The sequence below is a fragment of the Poeciliopsis prolifica genome, unplaced genomic scaffold, assembly GCF_027474105.1.
Source record: "Poeciliopsis prolifica strain line A6 unplaced genomic scaffold, Auburn_PproV2 SCAFFOLD012, whole genome shotgun sequence".
Taxonomy (NCBI): domain Eukaryota; kingdom Metazoa; phylum Chordata; class Actinopteri; order Cyprinodontiformes; family Poeciliidae; genus Poeciliopsis; species Poeciliopsis prolifica.
In genome coordinates this window covers 1,666,261-1,681,179 of record NW_026562387.1, presented here as the reverse complement: position 1 = coordinate 1,681,179, position 14,919 = coordinate 1,666,261, and the positions used below count along the sequence as shown (strand labels likewise).

Genomic DNA, 14,919 nt, shown 5'->3' with positions numbered 1-14,919 from the left:
GTTGGCAGCAGAGTCCGACTCTGTTTGGGTTGCATGTTGAGTAAACCCTGGGAACCACTGCTAGGCTGTTCAACTGCGGTTTAAAGGCGCTGTATTTTGGGCTACTGTAACTTGTCACTTACCTCATCTGAACCAACAACCATCAGAGATGACTGCTTCTGTTTTCACAAAACAGAATTATGAAGTGCACTAGGGGCCTCTGATAACTTAGCGGCGCTAAAGGAGAAGAAAAACATGCCAACCGGCGAAAGTCTGTTCCTGAACAACACAAAGAGAACAACACAACATCATCAACGAACAACTTTATTCTCACATCAGGTTCTTCAGGTACACAAACAGTCACAAGCACAAAACATTTTCAGTCTTTTTTCCTTCCTTTGTTTAGTTTCGTTTTTTATTTACCCGGGTGAGCATCAGCATTAAAGTGAATGAAAGGTGAGTTTTTCCATTACCAAGCGCGTGCCGACAGTGGCGCGTGTTCCTCCTGTTGCTGAGGAACGAAGAGACTGACCCTGAACTCTGTCACTTCCTGCCTGATGTTTAAGGGCTTGAGAAAAATAAAATATAAAGGACAACTCACCGATGACCCCCACAGTGGAGCTTACTGTAGCCGACCCCCATCGGTGCTTTGGCCTCGGCCCAGACACAAAGACCGCTCTGCATGGCTTTTGTCGTAATCATATCTGCACCTGCACTCTTCCATGTGGACAGAACAAAGCAGCCGATTCACTAGTGACTGTAAATATAGATATTTTCTTCTTAATATAAATATCAAGGTATTCTATCTATAGAATAATGTCTATATAGCATATATTTTTATATATATTTACTTTTGGTAATTTTTTTTTTAAACATTCAGGTACATTCACTTGACCCTGGGAACTACTTTTTGTATGAAACATAAACAGACATATGGTAACAGAGCTACATATTATGTAATAATGCCAACCCAACCATGAAACGGGACATTGAAAGGATAGTTTGGGTTTTTTGAAGTGAGATTTTATGAAGTTTGCAGTAATAGATACCCGATCTATAACAGATAGTCAGATGCACTAGTGAAATATTTATATCTGTGGGACACAACAAGCCAGATAAGCTGATAACCTTCAAACACTTAGCCATAAATTTGTTGTTGGGATTAAGGTATACAGAAGTTTTCATAAAGTTTCAGAATTCCTTCTCTCACCTGTTGTAGTGGTTTATTCATCATCTGGCTGCTAAACGTTTTACCTTGCTTATAAGAAAGACAAAAATATAGTAATTTAACTATTCATCTGCTCATGAAACCGAAGGTCCAGGTGCAAAAGTACGGTTCGCTCGTTCTGAGCAACATGTCTTTAAAACAGCCTGCAGCCACAAATTCAATCAGTTAATATCTACTCATAGAGAGAGAACCAAAAGCAAAGCTCAGCAAGAACTTGAAAATCAAAATTTAATTATGAGTGTTTATTCCACATAGTAGCTTGATTCAAGCTACATATGATGTAATAAATAAACTGGAGACTCACCGATAATTTGGCCCAAATTTTCTTAATTTTGGGAGATTGACAAACCAAGCTTATTCATCTAACAATACTCACCCCACTATTGGCAATGAACCACTTTGTGGCTGTATTTAACAACTTTTTAGATAAGCAAGAATTAAAGATTGGTCAATAGCCAGGAAATTGTAATTGGAACACTCCTAAAACATTTTTTCTAGCCCCACTAATATTCTTTATAAGTCTGTAGCAGCAGAAGGAATAAATAGTGCTTCTTTGTTTTACAAAAAAGCAATTAGATCAGGTTAAATATTCTTGTTTCATATTTTGACACCATGTATGTCTCTGTGGTGTTTTTACTCAATATTTTCCTACTGTGACGCTACTGGCCCTTCATTTTTCCACAAATCCATACCACATCCTCCTGCTGCAGCCTGGGGAAGCATTACTGACGACTCCCAAAGACTCACTTCATTAAATCCAAGCTAACCCTTGGGGAAGAAAAAAAACAACAATCGTTCCCCCAAATATAATGCGACGAACAAAACAAAAATGTGTCAGTGCTGGTTCTGTAATCACCAACCACAAGCATAAATATTCTCTGTAGTAACCTAAAGTACAAAATAGCATATTCTTCTGGATTTAACGACAGTTTCTATTAAATCTACTCAGTCTGGGCGCACAAAACTCCACAGGTGCATACAAGAGCTGGCAACAACAGCTAGGCAATCCATTGCGTATTTACTAAAATCAGCGAACAGTATTCACTTCTACAATCACTACTTTGAATAGACCCTGGCATATCACAGAATACACACACACACACACGCACACACAGGCATTAATCGACTGAAACAAGCCTAAAGGGAGTCATAGTAACGATTAGCCTCATGAACACGTTCTGCTTTTCTTTTTTAAGTTTCTTTAAAGGCCACGAGGATGTCACTTGGTGCTGGTTACAAAAATCTTTCCTTCATGGGTCTTACTAGAAACAGGGCCATTCAAAACACAGAGCTCGATGACAGATGTCGTCTGTCGACTCCGTGAAAAATGTTACATCGGAGGATTGTACAAACACTCATTTCTTTTCATCTTTGATGACCAAAAGCCAATGGAGAAAACCGTCAGCCAGCACAATAAGTAGACGATGTCCTGCAGTCATGGGATCTTTACCTAGTCACTTCCTCCAAGTTTTATCTAACCATGCAGACTTTTTAAACACACTGTGTTGGTTGTGCTCAAAACTTTTCCAGGAGACATCATTTATCAAAACTATGACCTGTGACAATGGGTCAGGATGCTAACAGAGCTAACAAAGGACCACTGATGCAGCCAGTTTTCCTCTAATCACCACTCAGCAGATGTCGGGTGACAAAACAAAATGAGGAGAACTCCAGCACAAAATGAACCAATAATCTGCATGGTTAGATCAGTTAAAGGGTGAAAAGACCCTTAATTAGTTAACAGTTGTGTCAGTTGGATTAAATATTAGTCACAACAACATTTAAATAAAACGCAGAAAAAATATTTTAAACAGTATCTTAAATACCCCCAAACTCATAGAACAGAACAGTGCAAACAGAAAAATAAAAATGATTGTGTTTCTATAAGTGAATTGGTGAGAGAATCTCTTACGACTTGGAACATCAGACCCTTTCATTTCTTATCTCTTGTCTAACATTGTGAAAGACCAAACTAGAGTTCAAAAGACCTAAGAGAACCTCTCCATCCCTGTGCTGCTGATTGTTGGGACTGAGCGAGTATGAGGAGGAGCTACGGTAAGGGCCTCGCCCATTCAGCCGCTTAATGTGGGCTTGGAGAAGGAGTGTCTAAGTCTCCGTCCACCTCCCCTTCTTCTTGCCCAGAGTAGGAGCTCAGGGCGTCCCACAGCAGGACCGGCTGCTCACAGTGATGGTGACTTCTCCAGTGCTCCATAATCAACTCCTTAGTGTCCAGCACCTTACTGCAAAGCACACAGTTAAAGGCCGCCCCTGCTGCCAGAACCCCCAAGTCGCTGGCGTTCTCAGGAGAGGTCGATCTCGTTTCGTCGCCGTCCCCGTCCCTAACACGGTGGAGGGACATGATGTGCTTCTTAAGTTTGGAGAAGGAAAAGAATTCCTCGTCGCAGCTGCCGCACTTCACCAGGTTGCGCTTCTCATTCAGCTGGCGCCAGTAGTGAGCGGCATGCTTTACCAGCTCGTTCTCGACCTCGCGGCCGACACGTTGGGCCACACCGTCATGGGCACGGATGTGGACTTCCTCCTCATGTACATACAGCAAATGCATCTTCATGTCAGCAAAGGTGGGAGTGGTAGCTTGACACCGGCCGCATTTGATCTGCAGCTCTACAGGGTCTTCCCGATCTTGTTCGTCCGACGGCTCCGGAGAGACAATTCTGGGGAGAAAAGGAGAAAATACAACCAATATGCTTCAAACTAAAAGGTCAAGAAGCTTAGCACATGTTCAATGGCTATCAAAGAGTGACCTTACCCCTCCAAAGACACATCATCCTCATGACGACTGATTGAGGGCTCCACGGTCAGTACAACCCTGTGGACCTCCCTCAGGTGACGGAAATACACGCCCACATATCCAAAGACCTTGTCGCAGAACTCACAACACAGAGATCGGCGCGGCCGTACTTCAGAGTGATGAAGCTTCATGTGAGTGCTCAGGCTACCTCTGTGAGCATATGCTTTGCGGCACAGGGGGCAGATGTAGGGCCGATTATTTGTGTGAGTGTTCATGTGGTTCTGGAGGTGGTGCTTGAACTGGAAACAGCGGTTGCAGATTGAGCAGCGGTGGAGCGGACGGCTGCCGATGAACACTTTTGGGTTGGAACCGGCTCTCAGGTGAAGGGTCACCGGAGCCGTTTGTGGGGAACAGTCCAAAGTCTTGGTTGTAGCAGACGTGGATAGTTGGTGACCAAGTAAGAGCTCCTGTTCTTGGCCATCCGGAGCTACTGTAGGCAAGCTCACCAGTTGTGGAACCGTCTCCATAACCAACATGGGCTTGGGTCGGATAGTTCTGTACTTCTTGGAAATATCAACTTCTTTTTGTTTGAAGCCTGGAATTACTGCTGGAGGTTTTTCAGGGACCCTTTTACGAAAGAAAGACAAAGATCTCTTCTTTCTGGCTTCAAAAGCCAAGATGTCTTCCATTGTCTTTCTCTTCCTTCCTCTTTTCTTGCCAGGTGGCTTCTGAAGAGTAACAGGAACCAGTGAGGGTTTGGAGTTCAGCACCGGGTTTTGCCGCAAGACATCGGCATTCTCCGTGTTCTTGGACATAGTATCTCCAGAAGTGAAGACTCCTGTCTGTCCACAGAAACTTTTTCTCTCTGGGGACAAACTGCTGAGCTTTGTAGATGGTATCAGAGAGCTCTTTATCTTAGCATAAGGCAGAATGGGCAGCTTACCCTTAGGTGGTGAAGGAATAATCTGAACTGCTTTACTGAAGATGGCTGGTGACAGGACAGTGATACTGCCCTGAGGCTGAGCAGCAGTCGATTTAGTTTGGCACAACCCCACTGTGGTCTTAGTTTCCTCGGGGGGGTTGCTTGTAGAGTTTGAGGACGCTGCAGAAGGGTAGTGGAGGTTCTGAACGAGGCTTGCTGAAGCAGTTCGCTCACTGCCATCTGCCGTTTGCTCTAACTTAGAACCAGGACAGAGGAGAGCTTTCTCTGGTAACACAGCAGTGACAGAGATGTCAGAAGAGGCTGGGTCAATCAGAAATACTTTTTCTAAAGATTCTTTTGTGGTTTCCCTTGTGTGCTTATTCTCTTCTAGCTTTAGCTTTGCAGATGTTCCACTCCCCACTGACTTGGTCTGAGGCAGTACAGGAACATTGAAAGCTGCTTTTGTACTTACGGCAATCGGTGATTTGACCTTTTCTGAGCTCTTCTTGCTTCTCGCTGATGGGTATCTGGGTATGGGTAACTTGAGGTTTTTCTGGATTGACTGGGTTTGGTGCTGAGGCGTCTGAGAGGAGACAGAAGGTGGGAGTGCAACCAGGGAGAATGTTCCATCTTGACCTGCTATTTGCATCAGTGCATAGTTTTGTGTGGGTACGAGGATGGACTTGGGGCTAGAGGCAGTAGTCGCCTCAGGTAGAGCTGATAGAGGCTGGCAGGATGGGGCCAAAGGGGAGGTTGACGGCACCACAGCTGGGGCCTTGGGAGCAATGCTCCGGAACTGAAGGCTCTTCATCTGATGGGATGGATCACTTGCAACCAACTGAAATGCATAGAAAAAAGAAAATCATTTCTTACATTAGCAATACTGCCAAATTCTGGACAACACTTGAAAACATCAACACCATCTTTTCACATTAACATAAATATTAGAAATGCATCAAAACAGCAGCTAGCAAGACAACAGGTTTTCAGCCAATGTTTTTGGCCAGTTAGGGTGGGAAACTAAAAAAATTCAGGATTTTCTAATTTGTGAATACCCAAGTGCTAAAGGCAGTAGAAATGACCACACTCTTCAGAGTGGAAGCCGTTTCTGAAGGAAGTGTCTAACTTTAGTGGGATGTTTAAGCAACAGAAGAAGCTAGATGCTATGACATATTGAGCCATGCCTTGGGTTCATTATTACACTAATGTTGCTGTAATATTCAATAAAGAAGTTGGTATCTGATAGTAAATGAGACATTTGACTCTTAAAAGACTGAAGTATGTAAAAGGAGAATTATATTTTTTAAAAAAAGCATAATGGCATTTAATTAAAATATGACATATTTGCACCAGTTTCTATACTCAACTGAAAAGTCTATTTTCTGCACATCAATCAAACACTTCTTAGAATTTCCACTGTTTTCTTTTCACAATTTTTCTTTGGTGATGAGATCCAAAGTTTGAGATTGGACACCTGCTTCAACATCATCTTTCTAGACAGAAAATCCTTCACAGATTCTCTGACAGACTCATCCTAGTTACCCTGAATGGCCACAATAATATGACTTTCAGTCAGAAGATCAGTTTAAACCTATATTTGCAAGGACTATGACTAATTTTGGGCCTAACTGTACCTTTTTATATTAAAGTTTTTAAAAGTGACATCAGATTTAGGTAAATACTGGTATGAGGAGACCAAAACTGGCCACTCGGGTTAGTGCATCTTCATCCAACAATGCTCTGTCATTCAAACTGAAATCACTTCGCTCAAAGATAAAGATCAAAAATAATGGACATTGCTGCAGAATGTTGTTGTCATACAACAATGTTTTTAATGTATATATGTCACTTTTTCCAATACTATATGGTCCGATTATGCTGAAAAGCAAACAAGACAAAGCAATAAAATACATCGTCAAATAAATAAATCCATGGATTTTCACAAGTGTGACAAGCTATTCTATTGTTCATGGCTCTCTGGTCCCACACAGCACAGCCTCTCTGCCCCAGGCTAAGGACAGACTGCCCCCTTTGATATGTTCTCAGTGTGCTGCCACAGTACATGCTGAGGATCTGCAGGGGGCTTCTTGTCCCCCCCACTTCCTGGAACAATCAGCCAGTGCGTGAACGCTGCCCAGTGGCAGAATCTTTAGGAGATGAAGAGGGGCTTCCCTCTTCATCACCCCCTCCACTGACCAATTCTACAACCTGGCCGAAGGCAACGAGGATGTTTCACAAAATCTCTAGAATTTATTTTATCCTACCTTGTTCACTAATAGCATTTCATGCTTTTGCAATGCGGGTGAGGCCGTTCCACACCGTTCTGCCATTCTGACAGCGGTGATACAGAATACGGCTGAACTCCGTAGGGAAACAGTAACCTCAAAGTGAGGTTTTACACAAGTCTTTATTATCTCAATCGACCGTATAGTTTTCATCCATCAATCAAAAGCCACAGGTATGGCTATAAAAACAAGAGAGAAATTCCCGACGATTGTATCAACACAGCGTCGTCGTATCAAAAGAAGGAGAAGATTACAGAGGTAAACTTCAAAGGGCCTAATTGTCAAAAAAAATGGCAAAGGTTTGAATTTCACATTTTGAGCCAATGTTCAATCGCAACATGTGGTCCTGCCAAAGTTCAAACTGCGCTCTGAAACAATAATCAGCAAAAGGAGCAACAATCTGGAGGTGTTACTAAAGGCAAACATTCTAGCAATCATTCCTCAATAAATAAAAGGGATTCTTTTCACTCAAAAGAATGAGAAGAAAAGAAAAACCGCTCAGGCATATTGTTTAACAGCTGGAAGTATTTCTGTGCTGGCAGATTATTTATACAGTACCCTACCGCATTACGACTCCATAAAACTGGAGATATTCCTCGTCTGTGCGGACAGTTAATTCTAGTTTGACTGTGACTTTGGCTGAACACGGAATGGAATAAAAACCACAGGATGTGTGTTTCTCTGGGCGTTTTATGCAAGTATAGAAAGAAGGATGATGGGCAAAGGCCATGCATGTTGAATAACACTCCAATGTTAATTTAAACCGCTGGACATTAAGGAATGGAAAAATAAGGTGTGTATGAACAGCTGGAGAAGTAGTCAGGAGGATCGTAGTACTTTTGTCACTTTTGGCTCTTGGAAGAAAATTCAACTTCAATAAATCTGTCTCAATTCACTGAAGGAGAGATGGTACAGTTTAGGGGGTATAACTTGGAACTTTCCTACATGAAATTATCTAAATCTTAATCTTGATAGATATAGCACAATTTACCATTTGTGTGTGGTAAATTTCTAACTTCAAACAAACACTCAAGTAAGAAATATTTGTCAGTGGTGCTGCTGGAGTCTGGTCCTGATTTCAGTGATGGGAGCATTTGACTTTGACTAGTGAGGTTGGTTTAGGTACAGTCCAAAAACATGACTTTTAGTTTAACTGGGGTCTCTAAATTGTCCTTAGGTATCTCATGTCATTTCCAATGACTACTTGACATAGTGATTGGTCAGAATTTTGCAGATGTGATTGTTAACACAGAAGACATTCAACTTCCAGAAACCAATTTTGATGTACTTGATGAACAGAACATCAAGTACTACTTCAGTTGTTTCAGAGAACCAGGTCATCAAGATCCCACCTTGATGGCCTGAAGACATCTCAGGCCTGGTATGAAGAGACATTTTCTGGAATAACCTTTACTTTCTTCCAACAGAATCTCAGGAAGTGTGCTGATGCAGCCGGTGACCGCACTGCCTTCAGGCTCCATCAAGTTGTTCACTTCCCTGAACGGATCAATCATCAAGCAGTATTACATTTTAAAAACAGGCAGTCTGGGCACTAGGCAACCATTATGTCTACTCTGTTTAGACTTTGACTGATAATGTGGGTTGCTCTTCTTATTATGCGCTTCCATTAGCCTAATGAGAATTTTAATAAGTTTCTCCATCTTGTGGTTAACCAAAGGAGAGACATGAGGCAAGAGGATTGACAGACAAGAGTTTGCTCTCATTGCTGATGTAAAGGTAGTGAAAATACGACCAAGTTTATAATGACACAATAAGAAAGATGTTTCCTTTTACGTTTGCCTTCCTACCCAGGCTGGATGGCTGGTTCTTCTCTTCAATTCCAGACCTCAAAGGTAAATCAACTGACCGCTGTCTGTTTACAACACTTTGAGATGTTTGGAGACGTTCCGTAAACCTGGCCAGCACACATTCCTCAACACAGTTTGACCTCGAAGATCAACAGAGACACGTCTGTGTGCTCACCAAATCATATCCAGTCAATTCGATTTACCACCAATTAAGGAATGTACCATGTGCCAAAAACACAGAACAAACTAGGAAATTTTCCATGAGCTTAATTCAACTGTTTCATAGAACCTTTTGGATCAAATTAGCCATTTCATTGTACAAGCTTAAAATGTCGCGTAGATTTGAGAAGCTTCATCTAATAAAAATAATAACATGGCATGGCTAGGAGAAAATTGCACAGAGAGGTCACAGATGCTACTCAATCTGCTGCTCGATTCGAAACGCCAAATGCTCTGTTATGCCCGAGGTCAGAGGTCGGAGCCAGGGAGAGGGTTACTGAAGGAGAAATGTGAGGGCTGATCCAGAGAGACATATTATCAGGTAAAGGCAGCGGGGTGAGAGGTGACGATCTGTTTAGGCTGGAAACGGGTCAGGGTTGAGCAGGAGGGCAGACCAGGGATCCACCTGGATATAGAATGGAATGGGATATCGTAAATGGACAAAAACGCCAATTTCAACCTGGGCCTGGGTCACATGAAGAGTTGGACAAGCCTTGCCTAATGGGCTGATCAGTTAAAACAATGGCCCAATTGTTAGCTGGTAATGCAATTTAGTGCGGCTGAACGAGCCTCTCTGAGATTTTACAGCATGCAGAGGACTCCTTTTGGGTCCATGATGAATTCACTTTCCACTTCGTCTAACTAATACTCAATTTGCAGGGTCAAACTATTTACTTCTGCCTCTGTTTATCCTGAAAGCAGCCAGGACCCAAATACACAGCAACAAAAAATAGAGTTTAAGCTTAAAAGTAATTCCTGTGTTAAACGGTGGAAGACAAAAACCATAGCTTCTCTGCCTTTTTGTGCTGCAGATTTGAAAAGACTGATCAGAAGTGTATTGAGGAAAACCAAGCGAAGAGAAAGCACGGTCGTGTAGGGCTTGTTATCTTCCATGTAGGTGAGAGCAAAGCTCATCTGGGACTCCCAGATAGAGCTGGGGTAGGAAGGGGGTCTGGAATGGAGTGTATTGGTGTGTATGCAGGAGAAAGAGCTGAAAACCCCAGCAGAAGCCAAGCGGCCCCCAGGTTCTATCCCAGATGAAAGGCCAGGATCTGGGCTAGATAAGAGGGAAGCTCAGGGGGGAAGTGGAAGGAAGGGGTGGGTGGGTGGGGGGAGGAGGGGTTGGGACCAGCCAGCTGTGAGAAGCCATGTCCAGCGGCCATCTTTTACCACCCTCCTACTCTTCCCTCAAACAAATACCCAAACACGTAGAAGCAGAATGTCAGATTAGGAAAGAGAGCCCAGATGAGTAATACGAGGAAGAGGATCATCTATTTTAGAGGTTAGGTGTAGGACTAAGGTGTGAATTAAGCTTAGGTTAGATTTAGGGCTTTTCATGTAGAGATAACGGTTAGGTATAGGGTAAGAGTCAGGCTGTAGAAATAAATGGAAGTCAATGAAAATTCCTAGCAAAAACAGAAAACCATACCTCTGTGTGTGTGTGTGTGTGTATATACACACACACTAAATGTATATAGCACATTTAGAGGACTACTTTCATCATTTTCACTGACAAAGGGAGGCCATTTGTGGCAGTGAGGAGATTGTCCTAAATTTTTTCTCACGTCTAATGTGTTCTACTAGTTAGGTTTAGAGGTGTGGTGTGAATTAAAGATAAGGTGTGGGTATATCCAAATCTTATGAATATATCACAAAGTTATATACCCATCTAGGCCAAGGTGGCCTCGCTCGGCATTTTTGGGTAAAAATGCCAAGGCTAGGCATAAAAGTAGTTACTAAAATAAATGAAAATCATTACAAAGTCCTCAGTTTGATAGAAGTATAAGGAAGGTCGGGTGTGTGTGTTTCGTGTAGCAGTGCAGGGTGTGGATCTAAAAGCAGTCATGGGGAAAATGAAATCAGTGTTTTGCAGAGGTCCTGGTTTCATCCCTGGGCCCCTGAATGAGTTAAAAGACACACACACACACACCCGCACACACATCAATGCCAGGCGATTCAGTAACATCCAGCTGCTCCATTTTACCTTTTCACCCAACAACAAGCAGCAAAAGGTGTTCCAAGAAGGACATTAGAGCACCATATGGTATTTGGAGGAAGAACAAAAATCCCTCATGGCCACACACAAATTTGCATTTCTCTCCTAATCCAGACAACTATTCATGTGTAATACTAATCCAAAAATTGCATCTCTCTATTGGTCACCATAAATGTATGATATTCTAGGAGATTATACCAGAAAATGTCCTAAAGAGGCAACAAAAACCAGGTACACACACAAACAAACACCGCTGTATGTCATCTACTGTCACCTGAGCAAATCAATGCAGTGGAGAAATCCATTCCAATTAGAATCCAGCTGCTCCCCCCTGCATGAGGAGGCTGATTAATCAATACAGAAATCCCACAGCTGACCTGCGATTTTTCATACAGAAACACAAAAATGGGACCAGGCCAGGATACAGAAACGGGAAAACGATTGCACTTATCTTCACATTTATTGCGACAAGTATTTTTAGGCAGAAAAGAAAACGCCAAGCCGACACATTTTGAAGCGGATGCACTGGCACCGATGTCAAATTGGACCTTGCCATTTGCAGGCAGGATGCTATAAACCTGTGACGACTGATGACCTCTGACCCGGCGTCCAACGGGAGGCGTGTTGAGGGCATGTGTCATTCCGGGGGAAGCTGTAACGTTCCCAATCATCCGAGCGAATGCAGGCAGAGTCGCGTGCGCCAACGTGACATGTCTGCTGGCTCGGAGCTGAGTGGCGTTGAACTGGAGCGGACGTGACAGGAGTGTGTTCGAATGTGTGTAAGCATGGAGAGGTGTGTGTTCAAGGTCTCAAGTGTCAACTTGCCCCCAACCCCCACCAACTACCACGCCCTCAGGCAGCCAGGACTGTAATAGCCATTCAGACTTAGCGCGCTGCTAAACCTTTACGTGACCTTTCCCTTGACGGTGACATTTGGACTCCACTGAATAGGTCAAAAAGCACTAAAGAGTCACAGCACAAAATAGAAGAGAGGGAGGGAAGGAGAAAGGAAGAAGAAATTCCAAGAAGTTAAAGTGAGCAGACATCAGGAAGCTGTTATATTGGATTGGTCAGAAAACTGCAATTTGTGCACCCTGAATTCAAACTATCAACCTGAAAGTGCATCACGGAGAATGCCTCTGAGAAATACTAAACTCATGGATGGGCAGGCTGTCATTTAGTCCTTTGTGGAACAGGAAAAGCAGGATATGACGACAGGTCCATCCCGTCTGATGTCACAGAAAAATAAAATGAACAAAAACAAATGGACTGTTCCCAGGTTGGGTAGGATGTCAAAAGCGGAAGGAGATAATTCACAAGACTGAAAAAAACAGGGGAATTAGAAAACAAAAAAGATTTTGAAGGTAATGAATCACAAAATAATAACCTCAGTTTGAAGGAAAATGTAGGCAGAGACAAAACCAGACACCATAGAAATGGGACGTATCTTGTTTTATATTTCAAAAGGCAAACTCAATATTGACGTAATTAGAAAATATTTGATGTCTACCTAAATACCACAGTATAAAACGCCAGAGAATGGAAAAGTTCTATTGTCAATATCCAGAGGTGAGAAGATGTTTGTTCATTCTGCTGTTTTGACACTTAAAATGCCTTGTAGATCAAACAAACTCTATTCTAAATGTAGTTCTCAAATGATAGTTTTATTTATTAGAAAGAAAACAGCTATCACTAACCTGATCCAATGTAAACCAGCCTCCAGATCTGAAATGCTGAGCCTGATTGAACTTGCAGAATCAAGACTCACTTGAATTCTAGAACTATGCTGCAGAGCAGAAACATCTCTTCCATCAATCCTAATGGACAAGAGTTGCATTTCCTACTCCTCTAACCATCAGAGAGGAGCAGCGAAAGCAAATGAGAAAGATTAGCAGAGCTGGCCAAAAACTGATGTCTTCCAGAATGTGTTACTGTGGAATATCATCTCTGTTGCCTTGATCTTGAGCTGTTGGCGTGTCATGACACTCATTAGACTGTCTTCCACCAACAGTGTCTTTGGTAAGAGGCTTCTACCAGGGTGTACCCCGCCTCTCGCCCGGAACGTAAGCTAAAGATGGGCACCAGCACCCCTCCCAAACCCACTAGGGACAAGGATGTTAGAAAATGGATGGATGGATGGATGAGTTACTACAACATTTAATTTCACTTTGGGAAGAATAAAATAAAGAAATTCAAGCACAGATTGAGAAACAGTCACTGGCATCCATCAGCTCGGAAAGGATGGCTTTTGGACTCTAGGGAACTACAGAGAGAATTGTCATTGTTTAATGTTAAGCTCGAGAGCGTTTTTTTTTTTTTTTCTCCTACACATAAACTCTTAGGTGGATTTTGCTCTGACTCCAACTGGAACTCTAAGAAAACACCTACACTCCCAGTCCCACCTTAAAGACTTCTCGATGTAATGGAAGAACGTTAATGGCTCCCCCGGAAGGAAGGGAAGAAGAAAGGAAGGAAGCTGCCAAATTGCTAATTTTAGGCACTATGCGTCTCAGATGAAACGCTGGAAAAGGCAAAGGGGAGGCGGGAAACTTATCCGTCTCTCACTTTCTCGACTCTGAGCATCATGTCTTTCTAACCGTCATTACACCCTTCATCCGGAATGAGGGAGTCTCACAGCTCTTTGATTGTCTACACAGTTTCTCCCTCTCTTCCTGTTCCCAGCCCTCTCTCCTTCCAGCTTTCTCCCTCTCCATTTTTTTCCCCCTCAACTCTTTCATTCTCACCTCCCTCCACGTCTGAAGGTACCTGGGTAAATAAACAATGTTGTGTGGGATGCTAATTAGAGCAGGTTCAGGGACGTGACGAGCCCTGAGACGGATAAACAGCAAAGGTGGGGAGGAGAAGAGATGAGATAAGATGGGGTGGAGGTGAGGGGAATGTTGCCCCCAAGAGGGCAAGGGAACACAGATGCACACAAAGCAACCGAGCGGTGAAGGACAGGCAAGAGTGGTCCTGGTCTCACCCCAAACTTCAGAACACATGGAGCACCATACTGTTACCGAACACTGTGAAAACGTTCTTAATGTTGCCGGCTCTGTCAAGATCAAACAATTATGCAGATGAATCCAACAGTTCTTCTCCTGTTAAGGTGAAGCGCGGGCATCTAAAAGCAGGTCAATGCAACCTAGTTTGTTCCCAATGAACAGGAAATGACCTCCTACAGTTGAATTAGGTGCTGGAGAAGCAGATGAGACAGAGGAAAGATGGGAACAAACAAGCCTGCTCACACTTGCTGGTAACTTTGACAACACCGTGCAAGATAAATATTTAAAGACAGCTTAAGGAGCAAATGTGTTTGCTTGGTTCTCTAAATAGTTCTTGAAATTGGGGATGTGTTACAAAACACACAAAAAATTGTGGTTTTCATTTTTAAAATCCTTTTGGTATTTTGTCAGATGTGAATGGAAACGTTCAATCTTTTCTACCATGAGTGTTGCCTGTGAAGCCCACTGCCCAAATGAGTAGACGTATAGCAAAACTTTCAGCTAACAGGAGTACGACAACATTCAGTTCATGAAAAGAAGATAATGGTTTAAACTATTTCAGGGTATATTCAGACTAGCCCTGTTCAGTCTGCTTTAATGGAACTCCAGTTTGTTCCTCTAGAAAGTCTGCTTTGTTTGGGGAGGTGTGAATGCATAGCTGAACTCTGATGTGGACCAAAACAAGCAAACTCTGGTCAGCCTACAAACCAAGGTCTTAGTTTGGTTTA

The 14,919-nt window shown here is 42.8% G+C and overlaps 1 protein-coding gene across 2 annotated transcripts in view; it reads right to left on the bottom strand.

Annotated features, from left to right (window-relative positions):
- Nucleotides 1–287: 287 nt before the first annotated feature.
- Nucleotides 288–14,919, bottom strand: part of znf438 (zinc finger protein 438) — a 38,471-nt gene continuing 23,839 nt past the window's right edge. For both annotated transcript variants that reach the window (XM_055037354.1, XM_055037353.1), the window contains 2 exons: nucleotides 3,975–5,716; nucleotides 288–3,879 (listed from right to left, as the gene is read on the bottom strand). In XM_055037354.1, coding sequence (XP_054893329.1) covers nucleotides 3,288–3,879; nucleotides 3,975–5,689 — 2,307 coding nt within the window. In that variant the 5' untranslated portion in view covers nucleotides 5,690–5,716 and the 3' untranslated portion in view covers nucleotides 288–3,287. The remainder of the gene's footprint in view (nucleotides 3,880–3,974; nucleotides 5,717–14,919) is intronic.